General features: G+C 36.0%; 1 protein-coding gene across 1 annotated transcript; it reads left to right on the forward strand.

The window, feature by feature from the left end:
* The first annotated feature begins 7205 nt into the window (after positions 1-7205).
* On the forward strand, positions 7206-7835 carry LOC141702018 (uncharacterized). The gene has a single exon (XM_074505730.1). It carries the CDS (start codon positions 7206-7208, stop codon positions 7833-7835), a length of 630 nt encoding a protein of 209 aa, XP_074361831.1.
* The last annotated feature ends 19953 nt before the right edge of the window (positions 7836-27788 follow it).

Consider the following 27788-nt stretch of genomic DNA (forward strand, 5'->3'; position numbering starts at 1 on the left):
AGAAAATTTCAGAGAGAAAAATTAATATTAATAAAAATAATATATACTACATTCGTCCTATGATAATATTTTTTTTGAAAGATCTTTCTTTTAATTATATGTCTCCACTTTTAAGTTTCAATCAAATATATTGATATTTTTTGAAATTTCCTTTTCTTAAAATTTTATAACAATTAATGATGACTGAATATGAATCTGTATTATGCATTTATATTGGGTACATGTAAAAATATATTATTAATTTAATACTTTCTCAATAATTTAAATAATTGAAAAGCGGCTAGTATCGTGAAACGTGAAAATATAAGATAAAACAATCATAAGATAAATTTTAATAAGACTAAAAATCAAAATTAAGACGTATAATTAAACTGAATGTGAAAATATATCATTCATGTTAATGTAATATGATAATGTAATGTATCTTATTTATAAATAATGAAAGCATGTGAATTGAGTTCTAAATATTACATTTTTATATTTGCCTCTTAAAATTTTTGAATACCGGATATATTTTTTTGCTCAAATAATTTTAATGCATCATTAAATCAGTGAAAATCAACCATAATAAACTTCTGAACTGACAATACAGCTTTATTGCAATACAACTAAATGAACTAAATAAATAGTCTCAACACCGGTTAATTTATTTTTTCTAACACCTTTTCAGGCTAAAACAACATTTTTAGTGGTAATTTTTTAGCATCTTATTACATAATAAAACATCACAATGCTAAATTAAATTCATCCAAATAGTACATAGACCCGATACAGATCAATCAACTTAAAGAACTTCGGATATAAGAAAATAGAACTTTCAAGTCATACAATTTCTAAAAAAACTTTAAAGTCATACCGATTCCAATTATTCCGACCTAAATGTTCTACTTAAATAAAATTATCTGTTTCAGAATTCAGTTTTTACGGTTGATTTTCAGGTGATAATGGACCACTTGCATGTAGTGCAGCTTCATTGACAATCTTTGATTCATTTGTAGCTTCAAAATCATCCGGAACTCTGGAATTCCCTGCTATGTCCACATTATGTGCTGGTGGTTGTTGAGCATCCACAATTTTCACCGCATTTATTGTATCCTGTAACTCAGTAGTGTCTTCATTTTGAGACAAAACTTACTCCTTTTTGAGGTTGCAGAGAGTGCATGAAATTATTACCTACAAAGTCAAACAGTAGATGGACATCAGGCCATCTATAATTTTCGGGGAGTAAATATATTTTCCCATAGAATGCTTACCAACAGTTCACCTCGAACAACAATCTTTAAGATTGAATTCCAATACATGATCCTGAAATTTGCAGTTGAATTTAGCACTCAATCCTTCATATTTGCATTATCAAGTTAGGTAAATAATATAGATTTATCTCTTGCTAATAATTTTAAAATCCAATTGCTATGAGATAACTGCAAGATCTGGAAAACATGGGAATAATTTATATGACCGATAGAAGGAGCAAGGCAGATAAATTATAAAGTTCATAAACATAAAATTATGAGCAAGATCAGTATTCAACCAGATGCCGTCTAAAGTTCCCTTGTCAATCACAATCTGAAACTGTTTCAGAATTCAGTTTCTATGGTTGATTTTTAGGTGATAATGGACCACTTGCATGTAGTGCAGCTTCATTGACACTCTTTGATTCATTTGTAGCTTCAAAATCATCCGGAACTCTGGAATTCCCTGCTATGTCCCTATTATGTGCTGGTGGTTGTTGAGCATCCACAATTTTCACCGCATTTATTGTATCATGTAACTCAGTAGTGTCTTCATTTTGAGACAAAACTTACTCCTTTTTGAGGTTGCAGAGAGTGCATGAGATTATTACCTACAAAGTCAAACAGTAGATGGAAATCAGGACATCAGGCCATCTATAATTTTCGGGGAGTAAATATATTTTCCCATAGAATGCTTACCAACAGTTCACCTCGAGCAACAATCTTTAAGATTGAATTCAAATACATGATCCTGAAATTTGCAGTTGAATCTAGCATTCAATCCTTCATATTTGCAATATCAAGTTAGGTAAATAATATAGATTTATCTCTTGCTAATAATTTTAAAATCCAATTGCTATGAGATAACTGCAAGATCTGGAAAACATGAGAATAATTTATATGACCGATAGAAGGAGCAAGGCAGATAAATTATAAAGTTCATAAACATAAAATTATGAGCAAGATCAGTATTCAACCAGATGCCGTCTAAAGTTCCCTTGTCAATCACAATCTGAAACTTTCTCTCTATTTTTCATTTCAAGACATCATCCACCTGTAGCGACTGGGAATTTCGCGACGTGATTAAGTGAATAAAGTATAATTTTGTGTTTTAATTGTCAGTTTATGTGAATAAATAAAAGGTTAAATGATTTTTTGGTTAATTGTTGTTGTTGTATAATAGTAATTGGGAACGTAAAGAAATTCGTTCCAGTTTGATGAGTCAGCTAAGGAATTAAGCTGTGTCGTCGGGCCGTCAAGTTGAACGGAACTTGAATTAAAAGGGTTGAAAATATTTAAAAGTGTGAATGTGAAATATATGTGGTGATCCTATGTGTTTACATACTGGTTAATGTGTGCATGTTTGAATTCGAGATCGGTTTTATTTTTAAATGTTTTTAGAAAGGGATTTTAAGGATTTTATTGATCTTAAAACATTTTTATAAAATTATAGAAATGTGATCAAGGTATGAAATTTACTTTTTTGCTTTCAAAATAGTCCAAGGGACTTTTTAAATATAATATTTGAATTTATTTTGAGGACTTGAGATTTTAAATTGATTTTATAGAGTTTAAGTTCTATTATTTGGATTTATTTGTAAAAACCATAGCAAATTATTAATTTGTTCAAAAATTTATTTAAAAATACTAGTGAAGAACTAATTTTATATTCTTTATTCTCTAAACAAGAATGGATTCATTATCGGATTTTTTAAGATAATTATATTTTATTATTATCAATTAATGCATTAGAGAATTAGATAGAGAAAAGGAAATTCAAAATTTTATTTGCAAGTTACTAAATTGCCCTTATTGGCAATTATATAAACACCTCACTCCCCTCTTTTTTTCTTCCTTCCCCACCGACTCTCTCTTCTCTCTTTTTCTCTCTCACTCTCGGTTTCTCTCTCTCTCTCTCTCTCTCTCTCTCTCTCTCTCTCTCTCTCTCTCTCTCTCTCTCTCTCTCTCTCTCTCTCTCTCTCTCTCGATATACTCTCTCTCTTCAAACTCTCTACAATCTCTCAACCATTCTTATTCTAAAACCATATATATGTGTAATTTTGCTTCTAGTATGTATATATGTGGATGCATGTCATTAATTTTTAGTTTTGGAGAAACCCCAAGTTAGGTTGTTTATTGCTTTGGTTCGGTTTTAGAGAAATCAAGAAGGGGTTTGATATTTCTCATGGTTTTGATGATGATTTTATGATTGCATGCTTTTTTAGTATCAAAACTTGGTTCAAGGTGGAACTACGATTGGAAACCCCGAAACGGGGCACCACCGAGTTGTGCCACCGTCGGCGGTGAACCTATGGTGAGCCGACGGGGACAGTGATGTACATGAGCCCGATAAAATATAAAAATCCTTGTTTTTAAGTTGATTTCCTTATATGCATATAAAGTTTTAGTATGATCAACTTATATTTAGTTTCGAATTTGAAAGAAAATAGTTTAAATGTTTGAAACATGGGCTAAATCAAAATAAATTTGTAATTTGTAGCCTTGCACGTCGAGCTGATTGGTTGCATGTTAATTCTTAAGGTTTCATCCGATTTTGGCATTAGCTAGGTTCGAATTTTTATAAAATCGTAAGGGGAAGTGATTGTTTTCAAAAATAGTTGATGCATGTTAGTTCTAAATGGTTGCATGTGATCTTGTTTGATTTTAGTCTTGATGTTGAGGTTCGATTTTTTTTAATAAAAGGGGGGGATGGTTGCTTATCAAGGGTAATTGATGTTAAAGAGGCTTAAGGGTCTTTTGATTTGATTATGTGGTTTTGATTCGAATTTATGGATTAAAAGGAAAGGAATTAGTTGATTTGGTTGACGAGTTATATGAATTGCGGTTATTTGCTAAAGTATAGACTTTTGAGTGTAAAGGGATATAGTATATTATGTGCTATGTGAGAGTATTTATGATTATACTTGAGTTTTTACTTTAAGTGTTATCGCGATATGGGGTAATCATTAGGCATTCTGAGAAACGTCGAGTGTTGAATAAGTTGCTAATTAGGGGTTCTGTTTTGGATTGTAGATTCGGATAGCGGAGGCATTCAGGCTAGTAAAGGAAAGGCTATCTTAGATGGCAGTAGCTCAATACTGGTTAAGCAGGAAAGCGATTTAAGGCAAGTAACTCTGTTGTCTCTTGTGAAATTGATACTAGAGAGGACATTATTGATGCCATGATAAAGTAGTTACTCTTTATTGCAATTCTGATATATCTGTATTGATTTTGAGAAACCCTATCATTGTTCCTTGTGATAACTTGATATCAACCCCTGTTCGGACTTTTTTATAGTAACCCTGTTAATTCATATTTGTATTATTCTATAGTTCCCTGTTTGTTATCTTGAAATTTCTTAACCCTAAGAGAACCTTTATAATATTCCTTACGTAACGCTTTGATTAGCCTAGATTCTTCGATAACCTTGAACCTTGTCATGTGTTGATCTTTGAAACTCCTCTAATTTGGAACCAATGCACCCTGTTTATCATTTGATCAAGTTCCCTAGTATAGATTCCTGATTACGTTTGGTTCATTCACTTTCCTTGAAATTTTAAATTGAACTTAAGAATGATTTTCGAATTGAATGAATCCTAATGATTTCGCATTCTCAGTAATGTTAAAATGAATTTAGTCAACTCTTTTCCTACTTCCAACACCAAGGTTTTTCCAAACTAATTCCTAAAGGATTAGGTAGAGACGTTAGAGGCTAGTGGGACTTGTCCGGTCACATAAGAGGCTAGCGGGGCTAGTCCAATATAAGGCTGGAATAATGCCATAGGTACCATAACAACCAAATGGAGGTCGGTACGGGTTGATCACCCGTATTATATTTAAAACATAGATATTCCAATCAAGGGTTCCTTTATATTCTATAAAGAAAAAAATGCCATTCTTTGAGCAGTTTGCTCCTTTTTATTTAAAAATGAAATAAAATGAATTAGAAAAACTTAAGTCTTCGTTTTGGTTGTAATGTTGAGAACCCTGTCACCTTACGCTAATGATAAGTTTCAAAGTTTGATTGATTATTTCCTTTTGTTAAGAAACACTTTAAATTCTTGCTAATGATTTGTGATGAATGTCGATTTTCACCCTATCCTGAGCCTTGATTCTTGAAAGCCCAAACCTTTCTTCATAACCTTTACATAGTCAGAGATAGAGAACCGCCACCTACAAAGTTTAAAAGTATAATTCCTCATATACTGCTATTGCTAATGTTATTGAATTATAGAACTAGTATATAGTTACTTGCTGAGCTTTTGTGCTCATTTATTTTCTTTGATCTAACCATGACAGTTAAGCGAGAAGATGTCTAAACTTAGGCGCACCGCTCGCAAGAGCATCCCTGGAGGTCCCTACCGTGTCGTAGGTTTCTAGATGCCAGAGCAGGTAGTCAGTGTGTGTGTGAGCAAGTGTGTTGTTGGAGGCTATATATAAGTTGGATCAGATACAATGGGTAATCTATCGGTTCCATGTCAAAATCGGATAAATTTGTATTTAATTATATTTTGGGTTGTAATATATTTATCCTGGTTGATAGTTGTAATCTTGTCTCATACTTTATCATGTTTAGATCGTGTTATTATTTATTCAAGGTTTATTATATTTGTTGTTGTTATTAGTTTAGTGGTGTGTGGGTCCTCATTTCCTAACCCCGAGATTGAGGGCGTCACAAGTTGGTATCAGAGCTACAAGATCTAGTCCCTGAGACAAATTAGGATAAAAGGGTATTTGGGTATATGTATATATATAGCGAGAGTGTTCGACCTATATAGAGTTGAGTTAGACTCTTAGGTATAGTCTAAGTAAAGTGATTAGGTCAAGGTAGCAACTAGAGTTAGGGTGTGGAGTTAGTTGAAGTCTTATTTAACCCTAATGTTATTTCTTGGCTGTTGTTTTTGTTTTATCTCAGTACCCTAATAGTGGTAGCGATTCAGACTCTGAGCATAGTTTGCCTAGTTCCCCTGTGGACTCTATTCCACCCCCTTCAGTGGAGACCCTATATATTAGTTCAAACCCTGAGGACGATCCATCTGAGAGAAATGAGCCCCTTATGCATGTTTCTCCCCTAAGACCAGATCCAGGGACCCCAGCCCCTGAGCGAGAGTCTGCTATGCCTGTGCGTGTGCCTGTCAGTATTGGTGGCAAGTTGGACCAGGATCGAGATTTTGTTTACTCCCGTATTCCTAAGTTGGGAGATTTGGTAGATAGTTAGCTCATGAGTCTAAGAAGTAGACGTCGGTGCTGGAGGATGAGTGGAGAGTTCGTATTCAGATGGTGGAGCAGGTTTCCCGGAGGAGGTTGGATGAGGGACCATCTTCTAGTGATGCTGATGCTGATGCTGAGGCCGCTAGGGTACATAAGATCATTCGATAGATGCTAACAGTGTTGAGGGAGATTCTTGATAGCTAGTCAGGTTGCGAGTTCAGACGGGACATCTGGTGGAGCCCGTGGTTGTTATGTTTGTGGTTCTTTTTTAGCGCCGATAGGCTTTGGGATACTTGGTCAGGTGCCGGGATCCCTTTTCTTTTCGTGTTTTATGGTAGAACTAGTGTTGGTTGCAGTAGTAGTTAGGGGCAGATAGAGGGATATTTTCCATTTTTCCTTTGTTTAACCCTGTTTTATTATTGTGCCTTATATTGACACTTGTTGTACTTGAACCTTTTATTTGTACCTTTGAATCGTTAAATAAACCATGCATCTTATTTTACATTGTGGACCTTGGAATTTTCACAAACTACTCTGTATACCATATTTCCATGCAACCGTACTTAATCTCCTGAGAAAACATACATTATATCATGTGAGAACCCTAACCGATGAGAGAATTATGTAGTAATAGGATTGCATGTGCAAATTGGGTAAAGATTAAAACCCGTAAAAATTATTTCTAAAACAGAATCCTTATTGTTGTATGTCAATGCCATGATATCATATTGCTAAATAATTGCTCAATCAGGTTAGTAAGAAATGGCCACTTCACCAAATCACCAAGAAGAAGAAACTCAAACCCAAGATCAAGAACAAAACCAAGATACTCGTATGATGAACCGACTTTTTCAACTTTTGCAACAACCCTCAGCTCCTAAAGTCGGTAATTTCAAGCAATTTCAATCCGTACATCCCCCAGAGTTTGTAGGATTTCCAAATCCGATTAAAGCTCAGTCATGGTTGAGAGAAATGGAGAAGGCTTTTGAGTTAGCGACAGTTAAGGATGATAAGAAGGCGCAGTACGCGAGTTATTATCTTAAGGATGATGCTAGTTATTGGTGGGAATCTTCTAAGGTGTTGCTTGAAGGAAAAGTTATAACCCGGGAGAAGTTTATAGAGATGTTTTTAGAGAAGTATTTGCCAAGTTATATGCAAGACCAGTTGGAAATGAGGTTTCTGAATCTTAGACATGAAGACATGACAGTGGCAAAATATGAAGTGAAGTTTTCAGAATTAGCAAGATTTGCGCCCGAGTATGTAAATACCGAAGCAAAGAAGGCCAAAAGATTCCAACAGGGATTGAAACCAGGGATTCAAATTCAGGTGGCTCTTCTAGAAATAAGGAATTATGCTATGTTAGTACAGAAGGCCATGATTGTAGAAGAATAAAGAGAAGCAACTAAGAGGGAAAGTGAAGGAAAGAAGAGAAAGTTTGAGGAATCTGAACATGATCAAGGAAGCTCTAAGTTTGGAGGAAAGTTTGGGAAGAATGCCGGAAATTAGAACCAGAAGTTTCAGAAGTTTCAGAAGTTTAAGCCCGAGAACGGAAATCAGAAGAATCATTTCCAGAAGACGGGACAACCAGTGAAGGACAATAGACCCCAGATTCAGGAGTGTAAAAATTATGGAAAGCGACACCAGGGGAGCTGCAATAAGCTGAATGTGACATATTTTAAGTGTAATCAGAAAGGACACTACTCAACGAAATGCCCAAGCGGTATAGGAAAACCAGAGATGACTTGCTTCAAGTACGGAAAGGTGGGCCATATGGCAACGAACTGTAATGAGCCTTTTTAGAAGACAAATGTGCTTAGGATTGCTAGAACACCACCCCCAGCAACACCAGCAACCCAGCCAAGGGCAAGAACATTCAATATGACTATGAAAGATGTGGTGCAGAATGTGGATGTGGTAGCAGGTACGCTTGTAATCAATTTAGTAGAAGTCAAAGTGTTAATGTATTATGGAACTACTAGATCTTTTATTGTTGAAAGTGTTATTGATAAATTGAAGTGCATAGCGTACCCACCTTGAACCCAATTTGATTATAGAAGTAGCAAATCAAGAAAGAGTTACTGCTAATAAAATTTGTCCCAATTGCGATGCGGTTATAGAAGGTCGATACTTTTCCTGTTGACTCAATACCTTTTAAGTTAGGAGAATTCGATGTTATATTATGAATGGATTGGTTGTCAAACCACGATGCGCAAATCGAATGTAAAATCAAGAAAGTGAAGTTGAGAACCAAGGATGGAGTTGAAGTGATATTTAGAGGGAAGAAGCAAGATAGGAAGTTTTTAACGGCTATCCAAACGAAGAGATTTTTACGACAGGGATGGAAGCATATTTGGCTCATGTAAAGGATATAGAGGAAGAATCTTTAAAAATTGAGGATATTCCATTAGTTAAAGATTTTCCCGACGTGTTTTCAGATGAATTACATGGACTACCTCCAGATCGAGAGATCAAATTCACAATTGATTTGGCTCCTGAACGGAACCAGTTTCGAAAGCTCCCTATCGAATGGCGCCTGTCAAGATGAAGGAATTAGCAACATAATTGCAAGAATTGTTAAACAAAGGAGTAATTCACCCGAGTGTATCCCCGTGGGGTGTAGCAGTGCTATTTATAAACAAGAAGGACGGAAGCATGAGACTTTGTATCAATTATCGCGAATTGAATGAGTTGACTATTAAGAATAAGTACCCTCTACCGCGAATCGACGATTTATTTGATCAGTTGAAAGGAGCTACTTATTTCTCGAATATTGATGTAAGATATGGGTATCATCAATTAAAGATCAAGGTGGAAGATATACCCAAGACACCGTTTCGAACAAGATGTGGACATTATGAGTTCTTGGTAATGGCGTTTGGGCTGACGAATGCACCAACTGCATTTATGGATCTCATGAATAGAGTGTTCAAGCAATATCTGGACAAGTTCATAATAGTGTTCATCGACGACATCTTGATATACTCCAAGTCGGAACCAGAGCATATGGAGCATCTGAGGATTTCTTTGGAGATTATGAGGAAAGAGAAGTTATACATGAAGTTTTTCAAATGTGAATTTTGGCTAAAGGAGGTTCAGTTTCTTGGAAATGTAGTTAATAGTGAAGGTATCAAAGTCGATCCCATAAAGATAGAAGCTGTGATGAATTAAGATAGGCCAAAGACTCCCACGGAAGTAAGAAGTTTTCTCAGATTAGCGGGTTATTATAGAAGATTCGTACAAGATTTTTCTAAGATTACTATCCTATTGACTAAGTTGACAAGGAAGAACGAGAAGTTTGTTTGGACGGATAAGTGCGAAGAAAGTTTTCAAGAGCTAAATAAAAGGTTAGTAACTTCACCAGTGTTGGTTTTACCTGATGAAAAGGGTGAGCTTTTAATCTACAACGATGATATGTATAAAGGACTGGGTTGTGTGCTAATGCAACATAAAAAAGTGATAGCATATGCGTCAATGCAGCTATTGTGACGGCCTCAACCCCGGGGTCAGGAGTTGACATCACCAACAACAATAATAAAAAATATAATATAATCCAAATTATTAATAATACATACCTACGACCCCTTTAACAAGACCTTTTCCACGTTTAAGTATGACTTAGGTTACAATCAACACAAGTCTAACTCATAACAAACCATCCTGACAAAACTAACTTAATGCAGCAACTCAACAGACCATCTTTGGTCCAACACAACTACCTCAGAAGAGCCTGGAACAGAAGGAACTGGAACTCTGCCCCGACTACCACGAAAGGATCTCCTAGGCATCTGCAATACATATATAAAACATTCTGCAAGTGTAAGCAATCAATTGCTCAGCAGTACCACTATATGAATAACAAGTAAAACGATTTATAATAAAACAGTCATAGGAACAGAATTCATAACTCGTTAGAAAATAAGTAGCACATGTATAAAATGGATATCAAAACTAGCATGCTTTGTAAAAAAACAAAATCAACAGTCGTGTGCTGTGCATAAATACCAGAGTTCAATTTTAGCATGCTATTTTCATTTCTAAATCTTCCGTTCCATTACAGGAACCATAAAACCATTTGTCCCGTTACGGGGACCCAAAACCATTTGTTCCGTTACTGGAACCACAAAACCACAATCAGATATGTATTGGATGTTATCTAGTGACGGCTGATCAGGCCTCCACACAAATTATCTATGATAGTTGGCCGGGCTATCACACAAAATGTCTAGGAAAGCTGATCGAGCTTTTACACAAAATAACTGGATCCGCAGAGACTAGCTAGGTCTCTGATTAACTATGCTGGACTAATCGGTTATGTAATGCGCGCAACCGAATTAGCCACTTACGCAACGTTATCCAATATCTGAATTTTTTTATCCAGTTTCAAAATCACTTTTACCCATCTCTTGTTAAAATCATTACTGTCACAACACACTATTTAAAATCTCTTTTCCATTTTTAATCAACGTTTAGAGATAGGTACTTTCAGAAGTTACTTCTCCCCAAAACATATATTTAACAACATTTTCAAACACAGGGGATACATAACTTAAAACGTTTCTGTTCCTGTTTGAAAATAAAATAACATTTCATTCATATATACTGAACCATAAGAGCATGGTCAGGGGTACTTGCCTTGCAGAGCTTTGCAACTATTACTAATTGACTTTGAGCCGACTCGAATGCTCAGGCTTTAACGTCTATCCACTAGATCGCCCTGGATTAAACCTCAATACTCAAGTCCTTCGATTGGAACCTTACTGAGCTTATCAACTGACCACCAGACTATCTTTCATCCAATGCCAATTCTCGGGCCCTCCGACTAGAACCTACATAGTCGAAATACCCTAATTTAGACATTCGATTATACTTGACATATCCTCACAACAAACCTACCCATTCGATATCAAACCCCGACTCGTAATTATACATATAATCATAACATACACAACAATTAGGGTTCACGTTCTCGAAAATCGGTTCAGTGTTCATTTCCAGAAAATACGTAAATTCGTCATTTTACAAAATTAGGGTTATTGCTTTTGGCAAAATATTTTTCCACAACATACATTCAAGTTTCGTATAAAATATAAGTATTTTTATATATTCGCTCGACGTCCCGATAATTACCGGATATGCTCCCGCATATTCATAGTTTAATTTCCCAGAAATCGGGCGGCACTTCCTTTATTTATCGGACTATCCCGTCGAAGCAATTCGACGTCAAACCCAAACAATTAACAATAACCACAATCCAAGCCAATCAATTTCGCAATCCCGTTATTTATCCAACTTCGATATAACATAACAACTATTCATTCCGGGAAATTAATTTTACACACTAAATATTATTTTAAAAATTGTAGGACTCAGAAATAATTCATCACCGTCCACCGTCAGCTCGCCGAGGCTCGTCGTCGACGGCGGCAAAATTTATTGGTGCCCGAAAACACTCGGGTGTCCAAATAAATTTTACCGATTAAATTAATCTCGTGATTAATTCATATAATTTATTCGGCACAAATTGTTTTTATTTCACGAAATGTTGATCAAAGAATCAATAAAAATATAAGTTAAATCAGTAAATAGAATCAACAATCAAACAGCACGGCACACCATGCGCCACGCGCCACAAAACCGAAACAGAAGAAGAACAGAGCCGGAAACAATCGAACCCGGCACAACAAGGTAAGATCAGTGATCAAGAATTACAAGGAACGAAACACAAATAACAACACACACGTATATACATCTGTATATATATATATATATATATATATATATATATATATATGCATACCCCAGCTAAACCAATCGAAAACACCAGCCTTACCGGACTGAGCGGCGGCGGCGGCGGAACCACAGAACCGGGAGAAACAGATAGGGGGAGAAAGAATTGGCGAGGAGAGAACGGAACAGGGGTGAACACCCGTTTATTTTGTTTGTGTTTATGTTTCTATATATATTTTTTATACAGATAGAAATAAACTGAATTCTGAGATGATGACACGTATCAATAGGTGTACCAAATTTAAACAAATGTCCCGAAGGGATAGATATGGACCTCCTACAGCCTAATTCCGATCCATGAATTACGTTTTAACGAATAAATGCGCCGGTGAAAAAACCCGAAAAAACAATCTTAAAATTCTCAGAAAAATTAAAAACGGATGAAATAAAATTTTCCAAATTTTTAAAACATTTTTGGACTGCGCACTACACTCGCATTTCGACATTAAGGAACCGAGGTACACATGAAACAATTTCAGAAAATTACGAGAATAGTCTTAAAATGTTAGAAATATCCCAAAGTAAATAAAAACGTGATTTTCATAATTTTAAAATAATTTCTGAAATATAATTTATACCCGCTTTTAGCAATTAAATGAATTAACGCACAAGTAAAATTAATCCTAAAAATTTCCAAAGTAATTTTAAAATTCCCGAAATAATCCAAACTTAATAAAATATGATTTTCATGATTTTTAAGGCATTTCTAAATTTAATATGGAATTCACACTTAAACATAATCAGAAAATCGTATACGGCTAAATAATTGATGAAATATTGATTTTTAAATTTTATAGAAACCCAAAAATAATTATTGTAATTATAAAACCATAAAAATAATTTTAGAGATAATCCACATATTTATGAAAAATAAAACTGCAATAAAATCACTTTTAAAAGTGAAACAAAATCATATAACCCAATAATTAACCACACAATTCAATCTCATACACTAGTAATTACATTTACATAATATCAAGGCAATAACCCGCTGACAGAACCCATATACATATTTTATTCATTTAATTATTTAATAATTATATATTTAAATAATGCAAAAAAATATACGAGTCTTTATATTCTTCCCCCCTTAAAAAGATTCTGTCCTCAGAATCTGATTTAACTAAACAAGTGAGGATATTTGTCAAGCATATCTGACCCTAACTCCCAAGTAGACTCTTCTACTCGAGGATTTCTCCAAATACTTTATTTATATGAATAACTCATTCCTAAGTACCCGCTCTTAACGATCTAGGATTTGGATCGATCATTTTACGCTGAACAAATTCGGATGAGAGCCCCTTGGCTCCTAGTCAACGACTTGGTTCGAATCAGGGACATATCGCTTTAACATTGACACGTAAAACATACTATAAATTTGCTGCAACTGCGGCGGCAATATCAACTCATGGGCAACTTTACCTATATTTATCAATACCTCCAACGGTTCACTATATTTAGGACTCAACTTGTCTATTCTATTCAAACCTAGTCAATCTCTTTCAAGGTGAAAATTTTGTCGACACCAATGATCCTACTTCTATATTCACACTCTTTCAATGCAAGTCCGCCTTCTTTCTTTGTCTATCCCAGTTGATTCAACTCTTTTTCAAATCAACATCACTACGTACTCGGTGTGCTGAATTAACTCAGAACCTAATAGCATCTCTATTCCAACTTTCTCTTACTAGTGTGGGGACCCACACTTATGTCCATACAAGGCTTCGCAAGGTAGCATTCCCCTACTAGCATGATAACTATTAGCATAGGAAAATTTAATCAATGGTAGGTAATTACCTCAGTTTCATTTTAAACCCAAAATGTATATAGTCTCGACATATTTTATATCTACTGAATCATCCTCTCACTTTGACCCTTCGTCTAAAGATGATATAAGGTACTCACTTTTAACTTAATTTCCAAACATTCGAACACTTCTTACTCATTTCCATCAATTAAGGCTGGAAAGTAATCTCATATCTTCACTTCTTCTCACCTTCAGGTATTTGAACTTCACATTCCACCATTTCTAATTCTTTTATTAACTCCTCAGCGATTTTAATCACATTCAATCCTTTCCTTCTGCACAGGGCATATGTTACTATATCGTCTTTGCTTAGGTGATTTTTTTATGGAAAGATCGGAATCCTTTGTTTATCTCAGCTAAAATTCATACTGGAAAACTTAGCGTATAGTTTCTTCCCTTCTAATCTTCGTAGGGAAATCCTTGAGCGTTCTACACATCCTTTCTTAATATTTGAATAGCTGAGTATGTTATCAATAAATACAATTTGCTTATCCAAGTACTCCTTATACACCATGTTCCTTAAATCCTTATAGACAACTGGTACACCTGTTACTCCACATAATATCACTAAAACTTGCAATGCTCATAACTCATTCTAATCGCAATCTTTGATATGTCCTTAGATTGGATCTTAAGTCACTCCCCGAGAAATAACACACTCCTTAAATTAGGTCACATAAGTAATCAATTCTTAATAGGGGTTACTTATTCTTATTCGTCGTTTTGTTAAACTCCCAATAATCAGTACACAATCTCATAATTTCATCCCTCTTCTCCAACACATCACTGGTGCACCCCAAGGGACTATATCTGGTATGCTCACTTCCCCCTCTAATAACTTTTACAATTATCAAACTAATTATTTCGTTCTACTGGCCTCTATAGACACTCCAAGGCATTTATTTATTACTCAAACTTCCTCCAGCTTAAGTATTTTCTTCTTCGTATATTTACACATGGTGGATCTACCTTATATCCTTAGCTTATTACTCTTTTTCTCACATAATTGGAAGAACTTCTTATATTGCCTCTCTACCTAGAAACTTACCTTACTATTGGCTTATGTACACTTTACAATTCACTTTTTCTAAAAACCACTCCTTGCCTTACTACAGGGCAACCAACCCATTCCTAAAATCACATCGAACTTTTCTAGCTCGTAGGGTATCAAATAAGCTGAAACTACGTCCAAATTCTAAACGCTCGATCTCTTGGTCCTTTTGAAAGTTATGCCTCTAGTTGTGCTGGATGTTGGCCCTTGGGATGTAGTATCTTGAGTAACCGTTCTACAACTCCTTGCAATATGCCTAACTTTTCCACAATTATAACACATAACTCCTGGATTTTCTGGATTGCATTCCGATGCATAATGACCCTTATAACCATACTTGAAACATTGCACAATCTTTTTGCATGAACCACCGTGTCTCCTGTCACAGGACTTGCAATCCACTGCTGACTTGACTGACTGAGCTGGAGTAGAAGCAACTGAGATAGTATCAGACCTAGTCTGGGAGAAACTCTGTCTCCTGAATCTTTTACTCTTGTTTCGGCCAACCCGATTCTGAAATTCTTGACTGGATTCTCCTTGGTATGCCTTGTCCATAACACCTTCAGACTTCCTTTTCTTATCACTCTCCTCCTTAACTGCCAACTTCTGGTCACTTTCCATTACCAGGGCGGCCTGAACCATAGAGGAGTATGTCTTGAGTTGTAATGACACAACTCCTCTACGAATTTCAGGCTTCAACCTTTGTTGAAACCTCCTTGCTTTCTGAATCTCTGTACTTACATACTCAGGAACTAATCGGGCCAAATCTGTAAACTTGGCCTCATACTCCAACACACTTCTTTCACCTTGTTTCAGTTCTAGAAACTCGACTTCCAACTGATTCCTTAGACAATCGGGAAAATACTTCTCCAAGAATAATTCTGTAAATCTCGTCCAAGAAACATGGCCTTCTCCATCCAACGCACGAGTGGATTCCCACCAATAATTTGCTTCATTCTTAAGAAAGTAGCTCACATAATCGGTCTTAAGATCATCACTTACTTGCGTGAGGGTAAATTCCCTTTCCATTTCCTTAAGCCAATTTCTGGAAATAACAGGGTCCACTTCACCTTTGAACTCCGGGGGCTTAACAGATTGAAAGGATTTAAAATAGTAGTTTGGTTTAGCTCTCCTTGCTGATGTTGCTGCTGCTAAATCTGTTGGATTAACTGCAACTGTTGTTGCTGCTGCTGGCGCAACAAGTCTAGAATTTCATTTATAACTGAACCCTCTACCAAACTACTACAATTTTCTTTAGACTGGATAGCTTTCTTGGGTGGCATTTTCCTGAAATATAACATGGAGTTTATTCAAAAACATAACGAGGATGTATAACAAAAATATCACCGTTCAAACGGTGCACCTGTGACAGGAAAATGCTGTCCAATCAAAGCACCCATGTCTTTATTCTTAGGATCCATTTATAAAAGATATCTAGATTGGCAACACTAGCAATAATAGCAACAGTTACAGTAGAAGAATCAACAATAATGCCGAAAACTAGAATATAAAGGTACTAAACATTATAGCATGCCTTCTCAATATCACAAAAATTGATTAACCTCCCAACACCAATAAAAATACAGCATTAACAATTCGATAGACCGCGAAACTAGATGGACTATACTAGTCACCAACCAAATAGGGTAAATTGATAAGTCAAGTCAAACTTAAGGAATCACAGACTTGGATGATGCACTAGTCCGAGTTTCAATCAACCATTCCTCTCAAGATGATTTCTTATCTCTTGCAAATGACCCATCTACCACCGAGTTAGCTTTCCTAATACTGCACCCTTCAATATTGAATCATGAATCCTCTCTGCTATCTTCATCTGTGCAGTAGCAACCAGACGTAAAACTTCTATCCCTCCGGATGGTCAACTCTTATTTACTTTCAATAACCAGGGCTGTCTAATTACAAAAGCTACTGACAATTCATTGCCTCGGGACTTCAAATGAAATTTCAAAGTCAAGGAATTCATGATACAAGGAGGATAAGATAAGAAGACACAGGTATGACTGAGAGAAACCATACAAGTACATAAGATGGCCAGTCTTAGTACCGCATAGTGTACATCACATAATTCGGTGGCGTCCCACCAGACCCTTTATCACACAGACAAATAGTCAAATCATATGCATTGTTTGCTCCAATCAACCGATAAAATCACTAAGGGAAGAAACAATGTCTAGATAGAAAATTCACAAATAGGGAGGGAGAAAATCTGATTTATAATGGAATCAACAGAATCCTAAGTTGCTTACTCCGAGTTTTCAACTTTCTCACAGGAAAAGTAAGCAACTTATGGGATAAGAAACAATTACTCTGGAAACAAAATACGTCACAATAAAGAAGTATAAGGGTTCAAAGATACAACCCTCCGTACTGATCCATATTCATTATGAAACTTGGATGTTATAGCAGCCACTAACTATTATCATTCCATCTGAACTCATCGAGGTCGCACACTTGGTCCAGCAACATAACTTGACATATAAAGTGCAATATTTAGGAATAACGTTGGTGTTCCTTCAGCCGATACATCAAGGGTCTGCTCGGAAGCTGAATTCTCTCAATCAAACTCGTATTCTCGAGAGGAAAACTAGAAATCTCTATCGGACATTACTAATAATATATATATGAAGGAAATGTACTCTAGGTTAGGGCAGTTCCAGCCAATCCTCAATAGACGTCAGGGTTACGCCTCTGAAACCCTTGACTAAACTCATAGACTCGCTCCTCTGATTGAGTTGCTGACTCACATCTCTATAGAAACCCTCCTGCACTCTTTTGACTATACTCCTAACCTAAGTCAGGGACTCAAACCTGTAGCTCTGATACCAACTGTGACGGCCTCAATCTCGGGGTCACGATTTGACATCACCAACAACAATAATAACAAATATAATATAATCCAGATTATTAATAATACATACCTACGACCCCTTTACCAAGACCTTTTCCAGGTTTAAGTATGACTTAGGTTACAATCAATACAACTCTAACTCATAACCAACCATCCTAACAAAACTAACTTAATGCAGCAACTCAGCAGACCATCTTTGGTCCAATACAACTACCGCAGAGGAGCCTGGAACGGAAAGAACTGGAACTCTGCCCCGACTACCACGGAAGGATCTCCTAGGCATCTGCAATACATATATAAAACATTCTGCAAGGGTGAGCAATCAATTTCTCAACAGTAGCACTATATGAATAACAAGTAAAATGATTTACAATAAAACAGTTATTTTAGCATGCTATTTTCATTTCCAAATCTTCCGTTCCATTACAGGAACCCTAAAACCATTTGTCTCATTACGGGGACCCAAAACCATTTATTTTGTTACTGGAATCACAAAACCACAATCATATATTTATTGGATGTTATCTAGGGACGGCTGATCAGGCCTCCACACAAATTATCTAGGATAGTTGGCCGGGATATTACACAAAATGTCTAGGAAAGTTGATCGGGCTTTCACACAAAATAACCGGATTCGCAGAGACTAGCTAGGTCACTGATTAACTATGTTGGACTAATCGGTTATGTAATGTGCGCAACTGAATTAGCCACTTACGCAATGTTATCCAATATCTGATTTGTTTTATCCAGTTTCAAAATCACCTTTCCTATCTCTTGTTAAAATCTATTCTGTCACAGCACACTATTCGAAATCTCTTTTCCATTTTTAATCACAGTTTAGAGATAGGTACTTTCAGAAGTTACTTCTCCCTGAAACATATATTTAATAACATTTTCAAATATAGGGAATATGTAAATTATTTCCGTTCCTGCTCAAAAATAAAACAACATTTCATTCATATATACTGAACCATAAGAGCATGGTCAGGGATACTTGCCTTGCAGAGCTTTGTAACTATTACTAATTGACTTTGAGCCGACTCGAATGCTCAGGCTTTATCGTCTATCCACTAGATCATCCTGGATTCGACCTCAAAACTCAAGTCCTTCAATTAGAACCTTACTGAGCTTATCGACTGACCACCAGACTATCTTTCGTCCAATACCAATTCTCAGGCCTTCAGACTAGAACCTACAGAGTCGAAATACCCTAATTTAGACATTCGATTGTGCTTGACATATCCTCGCAACAAACCTACCCATTCGATATCAAACCCCGACTCGTAATTATACATATTATATAACATACGCAACAATTAGGGTTCACATTCTCGAAAATCGGTTCAGTGTTCGTTTCCAGAAAATACGTATATTCGTCATTTTACGAAATTAGGGTTATTGGTTTTGGCAAAATATTTTTCCACAACATACATTCAAGTTTCGTATAAAATATAACTATATTTATATACTCGCTCGACGTCCCGATAATTATCGGATACGCTCCCGTATTTCTGTAGTTTGATTTCCCGGAAATCAGGCGGTACTTCCTTTATTTATCGGACTTTCCCGTCGAAGTAATTCGACGTCAAACCCAAACAATTAACAACAACCACAATCCAAGCCAATCAATTTCGCAATCCCATTATTTATCCAACTTCGATATAACATAACAACTATTCATTCCGGGAAATTAATTTTACACACTAAATATTATTTTATTATTTTAAAAACTGTAGGACTTAGAAATAATTCATCATCATCCACCATCGGCTAGCCGAGGCTCATCGCCGACGGCGGCAAAATTTATTGGTGCCCGAAAACACTCGGGTGTCCATATAAATTTCACCGATTAAATTAATCTTGTGATTAATTCATATAATTTATTCGGCATAAATTATTTTTAATTTATGAAATGTTGATCAAAGAATCTGTAAAATTGAAAGTTAAATCAGTAAATAGAATCAGCAATTAAACAACACGACACACCACGCGCCATGCGCCACAGAACCGAAACAGAAGAAGAACAGAGCCGGAAACAATCGAACCCGGCACAACAAGGTAAGATTAGTGATCAAGAATTACAAGGAACGAAACACAAATAACAGCACACACGTATATACATCTTGTAATAACCCCAATTTTTTGGAAATTATTGAAACCTTGATAAATAGTAATTTTTTTTTCTGACTATGCTGATTAAGGAAAATTATCAGACCATGCTATATGGAAGTACTGTTATGGAAATTCTGAGATCGTATTAGTATTCCATAAAGTAAATGAGTGTATGTAAAGGTCGTCATAATTAGAATCTGGACACTTTGATTTTTTCCCGAAAATCCACCAGATACAGAAAGAATTGAGTATAAGGTAACATGATTAAAAGAATTTTTATTTAAGGATTATAGAAGAGGATCATTAAAGGAATATAAGATATTAATAAAGGTTCAGGGAAGCCCAAATAATAAGATCCCGGATATGATCCCTCAAACTATTAACGAGAACGAGAGTTTAGCGAACCGTAAAACAAATAAGCGACCAAGAGACAAGCTTGTACAAGAAGCCAAGGATTATGATATCATCAATTCACAAGGAATTGACACATGGCAAGAAAGTGATGCTAGATGGATGATGTCATCAAGGGAGAAGATATTTATGCAAGGAAATCAAAGAAGCTTTTTCATTTTTTTCATTTCATCATTTTGCTCTCGGCCAAAATGATACTAGTAACTTTAAACTTCCATATCTCCTTCAATACTCAGTCAAATATTGTGTTCTATATCTCGTTGGAAAGGTATTGAGATGGTCTACAATTCTTGTTCACAAGTCGCGTCCAAATAATCATGGTAAGACCTTCATATATACGGTTCTTTAAATTGGACTTTTAGAAACTTCAAAATCTAACTTTGTGTTTTCTTGATGGTTTGTGATATCCAAGCTTGTATAAGGATTGATCAAGGTTTTAAGGTTTTAACTCACAAATCAAGGTATAAAAACTTCTTGAACATTAGTACTAAGCTTGATTGTTTGAGTTTTTAGATGAATTGGTAAATGTATAGTTAGATCGACGCTTATTAGTAATTTTTGTGAAGTTGTGTTGATTTTGAATGGTGAATTTGTAGTGATTGAATGAGTTGGTAAAACCTTGATGTGTGGACTGATTTTTCAGTGGTTTAAGTTGTATTTGTTGTGTTATTTATTGTTGGTGGATGGGAGTGAATTGATGAGGATTTAGAGTGGTAATTATTTTGGGAATCGCGTAAATACAGCCGTCGTAATGCCCGATTTTCCTTAACTGTTTCTGTGCTTAACTTTAGGACCTGTGAACTCACTGTAAGATTCTGTCTTTTCCATTTTTAGCTAGATCATGTCGTAAGCTTCATTTTGGTATGTGGTTCGCTTAGATCCGATGTACGGTTTAGGGGAAACGACCATTTTAAGTAACGACATTTCGTGAGCGAACCATTACCCCTCGCTTTACTTTGAAACCTTGGTTAATGTCCTTAAATGACTACTTGGAATATGAAACAATTATGTAAGGTGGGTTAGGAAGTTGGTAAAGTACTCATGAAAGAGTCGCCATAAAATTCATAACGGTTAATTTTTTAAAATTAGTGGAGCCGAGGGTACGCGAGCGATTAATGCAAATCGTTAAGCGTATAAGCGACCGTTAGGGTATGTGTGAGTTTTGACTAGTTTCTTAAGAGACCGTGGTCTAATTCCGGCTTATGTTATTGTTCATAGGTAACCAAACCCACTCTAAACTTAAGTCTACCCCGGAACACTCAGGCAAGTTTTCTACCTATTATACTGTTGTTGTGATGTAAATATATATGTGAATTATCTTGTGATAAGTGCATGATTGTTATTAGCAAATCTTGTGATATATTGAAGCATGTTGATATGATATATTTATATATATATACATATATATTATCCATGTCTGTTTTAAGATTTTGATATTTCATTGTCAATTTACTTGCTTATAAACTGCATAATACCTATGCCAGAGATAAGCAGTACTTGCGTATACCTTTAGTATAGGGGACCCAGAGTTGGACATTTTTCTCAACCGGGAGGCGATGTTCCCGAGTATATATATATATATATATAATTTTCAAAACTATTAATCGAATAATGTTTATTCGATAGTTTTATATTATAAGTGAATATTATTTTTTGAATATTCATTTTAGATTTCTATTGCAATCAAAGATTAGTTTAATTATTGAATAAAGTTTCTAGTTATGAAACTTATTTTATTTCTATTAATAAATGAATATTAGTCTGAATATTCATTCGAGGACTTATGACTCCGCTTATTTTATTTAATGAATATTACTCTGAATATTCATTCGAGAACTTATGACTCCGCTTATTTTATTTAATGAATATTATTTTGAACATTCATTCGAGGACTTATGACTCCGCTTATTTTATTAAATATTATTCTTTATTTTCTTAAAGAACAATGTGTCAATATTCGCCAAGTATTCGTAAAATGATTGATACTATCAAATCATTCTTACTTTAAATATTTCCAGAGATTATTTTCAAACTTTATCAAAACTAATTTTGAAAGTTAGAGCGGATCCCAAAACTCGTTTTCAAATTTGAGATCTTCCTTTCGAAGGGGATTTAAATACTCACTTAAAAATCTGAGGTATCCGGCTCCGTGACGTGTTTTTATATTCGCAACGAGGTTGCTGATTTGATAAAAGAGTTTTTCATTACTTACCCAACACCCAAGAAGTAAAATTCTTGGAATGAGTTAATCCATTAACAGGCATCGCCTGGGAAATATCGGTGAGTTTTCCTTTCCAACTTGATACGACTTCTTGGTGGAGCCGTATCAACAAGTTTCTACTTGGGGAAAGGGGGACGAGATTTACGTTTCAGAGTCATGGATTTCATCTGAACTAGGAGTGGCGTAAGTGGTTGACTGGCGCCGGCCCAACCTTATTATATTGGCCCAAATGGCCCGGAAGTTCCGCCAAGACGGTCCATTCCTTAGGAGTCCAGCGTTCGGTTGACAAGTAAATCTGAATGTTCTCCTCTACATGTAGCAAATGGTGGGGTTGCACTACTGCGACTGATCTTCGTGAGTGGTCTTCCTGGCGCAGCAAACTCCCGTAATGAGTTCATCATCCAGTTGGATATTTCTGCAACACTACCAAGAGCATTTCGATAGAAAGGCTACGACTGGGCGATTGTTGAGTGTTGGCAGGGTCGAGTTTTCAAAATGATGTTTTTATCAAATGAAGTATCTCGTAACTTCATTTCATTTTGATGATATTTCAAAGATTGATTCTATACAAGTTTTGTCTTGTAGTTTCATCTATGGGATGAACTATTTATACCTTGAACGGTGGTAGTTCAAGTAGTATTCGGGAAAAGATATAACTATATTGGAGTATCTTGTAACTTCATCTTTTTAACTTATATCTAGTAAATGATTTTCTTATGCATGACAAAGATTTTCAGAAAAATGTTGAGACAAGGTTAGATATATGAGATCACCTTGCAACGATATTTTTATACAGTTATAAACTGGAACTCTATGTATAATATACATGTCAGAGGATTTCAAAGATTTTGAAAAGTATATATGTATATATATGCTGAATATTTTACGACTTCGTCGCATTAAGATACGAAACTTGGTTCATATCTGCTTGACCAAGACTTTCATGAGTACTATGAGAAGGTTCATATATTGTTAATTACAATACATGTAATTTTGGTGGGCTTGTTGCTCACCCTTGCTTTCTTCTTTCATCACACAACAACAGATAGACAAGATGAACAGGACCAAGCTCCCAATTCACGAGCGGATAGGAAATGTTCCGCAGTTTCCTATAGGCGTTGACGCCGTTGTAGCTAAGGTAGGAACTACTAATATGCTAGGCTTTCAACTTTTGATGTACCAGACTTATGTATATTATGAATTGTAATAATGGCAAAGAAATGTAAATTTATTCAGAACCCTTTTTGAGGTGTAATGACTTATAATTGTGGAATAAAATGACTTGTGTTATTTTGGTATTCATCTCTGAGACTATAACTTGTGGTGTGTGTGTTTATTGTGGGGTCACAGTACGCAGTTGTTGGTTGTTTATTAAGATTGGGTGTTATTAAGGGAAATGGAACTCGTGATAACCTGGATCCCCGACCCCGGATTTGGGGGTGTTACAGAAATGGTATCAGAGCTAAGCGTTATAAACCTCAGAGATGATGCGTCATTAAAATGATAAAGTTCACTAAGATAATAAGAACTCTTGCCAAGTTCATAGTCGGACTACCTAACATAGTACTGACAATTAAAACCCTTACGGGAACCCTTATAAATATCATGATAGTAACATAGATCATTATCGTATATTGTAGCGGGACTCCGAACCCTGAATTTCAAAAGCAATAACACGATGATGTTTTACTATATATTGAGGATCGGATTGTGGATCCAATGGAGCACCCTAACGAGGGACCAGATGATGTTCATATTAAGGATGTAGCGGTTGAGCATGTTATCCCAGAAGGGATTGTTGTTGAAGAGGATCCCGTGGGAGATCCTGACAAGAATGAAGAAAGGACCGTTGAGGAATCGATGATCGTGGTTAGGGCAACTACTAGAGGTAGGATTGGACGGTTATTACCGTAGGTTCGTTCAAGTTTACAAAGATAGCAGCCCCTTTAAACCGGCTTACTCGTAAGACTAAGAAGTTCGAATGGACAGAGAAAAGCGAGAACAACTTTCAAGAACTGAAGCAAAAAATGGTGACGACCCTTATGTTGGCGTTGCCGAATGGAAAAGGAGATTTTGTGAATTGTAGTGACGCTTCGCATGAGGAATTAGGGTGCTTCTTATTCAGCACGGCAAGGTAATCGCGTACGCGTCAAGACAATTAAGGAAATATAAAATTCGATATCCCCCCATGATCCTGAGCTCACGATAATAGTTTTACCCTAAATATTGGAGGCACTACTTGTATGGAGAGAAGTGTGAGGTTTACGCAAACCCCAAGAGCTCAAGTATATTTTTATGTAGAAAGAGCTCAACATGCGCCAGAGGAGGTGGTTAGAGCTAATCAAGGATTATGATTATGAGATTATTTATCAGCCAGGTAAAACCAATGTGGTGGCTGACGTCCTTAGTAGAAAGGAGAGACTCAAGATGATAATATCTTCGGAAGAGTAGATAAAAGATTTTGAGAAAATGGAAATAGAAGTGAAGGTAACCAGAGCCGGTACTGAAAGGCTGTTTGTGGTTGTAATGCAGCTTGAATATGGGAAAATATCATATTATGCCAAGAAAAAGCGATGAATGAAGGAAGAGAGCCAATAACTGGAGAAGAGATTAATACCGAGAAAGCTGATAAGGGAATAATGAGGTATTCCTACATAATTTGGGTCCCAAATGTTTAAGAGCTTAAGGACTGGATCTTAGATGAAATCCATAGTTCGAGGAATAAGATTTAGGGCAAACCCTGAATGTGATTGTTAGGGAGGTCGCTATCAAGAAAGAAGGAACCCATAACATAATGAAGTGGAAAAAAAAGATTTTAACATATAAGATAACCCCGATTATGGGAGGAGGATGAAACATTTCATATTGAGAAAACAGAAGTCGAGCAAGATAGGGAGAACCAGGACGGTACTCCTATGGGGCAATTCATGGACCTGCCTAAACAAAACTTATACTTTTACCCCAACCACCACCCTGAGGAAACAATACGGTGGGAAATTCTTTCAGGACCTTTAAGTCGCTAAGCTCTCAGAGTTCCAAGGAACAAGTTGACCCAGTCGAGGCAAGAGCCTGGATTAAAGAAATAAAGGAATCATTTGAGATTCTAAATGATTGACGAAGCACAAAAGACTATTTTTCCACTTACCTTCCTAAGAGAGAGGCCACCCGCTGATGGAAGGCTAAGGAAGCTAGAGAGGTAGTGTAGAAGTTTTAAAACCAGGCCAGAGGCGGACAAGTATGATGAATCATGAATCTAGGTTCTGAAAGTCATCAAGGTTCGTCTGAAGGACACGAATCCAGAATGACGGGATATTTGAAATCAATGCTTATGTTGTGTTGGTTCATGAAATGGTTGTAATAGGAACGAAAATATAAGACTGAAAGGGGAAGGAGTATAAAGGGATATAAAGGAAATAGAGTTGAGAAGTGATAAGGGAGTTAGGTATGGGAAACCCTAAGAAACCCTTACAATAAATATAGAGAAGTGTGTCATCATCAACGCGATGGTGACTGATCATGAGAAAAATTCAAGGTTGAAGGCGTAAGCGATACGTATAATTAATCCCCTTTAAGTTGAGAGTATTCGATGAAACTTTGAGATAGACCGATGGATTAATAAGGAAACACATATGGGCTGAGGAGATGGGATAACAAGATTATAGGAAAATGGGATGAAGGAAGTGACCTTCAAAAATGGGAAGTGTATGTAAGACCTGTGACTTGATGCCCAAAAAGGGAGAAACCAAGTATAAAAGATATCCCAACATTGGGATGACGGTTGAGATAAATAATGGAGATAAATGAAAAGTCAGAACTAAAAAGTTCATATTGAACATGACCAATATCTTCCAGAACATCCCTGTTATCATTACCAAATCAGGAAAGAAAAGCGGATAACCATTGTTATCTTTTGGAGGCCATATGGATTGACCTCAGCTTGAATAAGGATGCTATTGTGAAATTTGGTATAGACTATCGAGGTGGGAATGATTGAATAAGATATTCTATAAAGGATATATGACTTGATTTATCTATGGAAGGATGCATGTACCTTTTTAAAGGTGGAATTAAGGATAGAACCTCGATAACTTGAGATGAATCCTAGGGGAACGCATAAAGATTGGCATTTCACCCTTAATAGGGACAATATGAGTTTTGACAGTATGAATTGGAAATGATTAAGGTAACAGCAACCTTTAAGGATCAGTTGAGAAATTTTTAGAAGTATATAGACAATGGTCCTAGTATTAGTAAATGGTATTTTGATATGCCCTGTATCTAGGGAATACAAGAGGAACGATTCAAGGATAACCTTAGAGGTCTTACAAGGAGAAAGGTAATATTCAAAGTTCTGAAGAATAGAAATTTTGATAAAGGAAATATGACGTAATTATAATAATTCCAGGTAGGCACGTGTTGAACCATAAGAAAGTAAAGATCGGCCCAATGAAGGTCGAGATTGGTGAAAACAAGAAGGACCCAAGATAAGAGATGTCCAAAGTATGATCGAGAGTCAGTCGTGACAATGTTAACTTCTAAAGACCGAGGCAATAACTTATGGAAAAATGGTGATATTTTTTTTCTCACCAAAGCTTAAGGAAGAGCATTTTCACACAAGAAGTGATTGGAAATGAGGTAGAAAATTTAGTTGGAGATCGTTCAAAAGACATTTATTATGAGGAACTATTACTATCAGGAAAGGCCAATGAGGTGGCCGACACTCTAAGTGTAAGAGAGCAATTATAGGCGCTCGTGCCAGAGGATTACAGTGATGATGGTTAAAGCCGTAAAGGTTGTATTATGGTGTGGAAGATTGACATTCCTTCTGATGATTGTGCGATACTCAACCGTAATAGTATTTTGGTAAAGATTTAATTCATGTAATCGCCGTGAGCGGGCTACCTATCTTAGAAGGTCCTATCTTGAGATTAGCCAGGACCATGTTACAAAAGGACTAAATGAACCTTTGAGCTTCATGTCCCCCAATAAAGACATATGGTTAATAATGGTATTAACCTGCTATCATTGTTTTTATTGAAACTCTTCTGCAATTTTATCTGCTCCATGTCATATGTACGTCAAGTTCA

This window comes from Apium graveolens, chromosome 2 (genome assembly GCF_009905375.1).
Source record: "Apium graveolens cultivar Ventura chromosome 2, ASM990537v1, whole genome shotgun sequence".
Lineage (NCBI taxonomy): Eukaryota > Viridiplantae > Streptophyta > Magnoliopsida > Apiales > Apiaceae > Apium > Apium graveolens.

Excerpts from the sequence above, each read along its gene's own strand:
- LOC141702018 (XM_074505730.1), top strand. The coding sequence starts at position 7,206 with ATGGCCACTTCACCAAATCACCAAGAAGAAGAAACTCAAACCCAAGAT.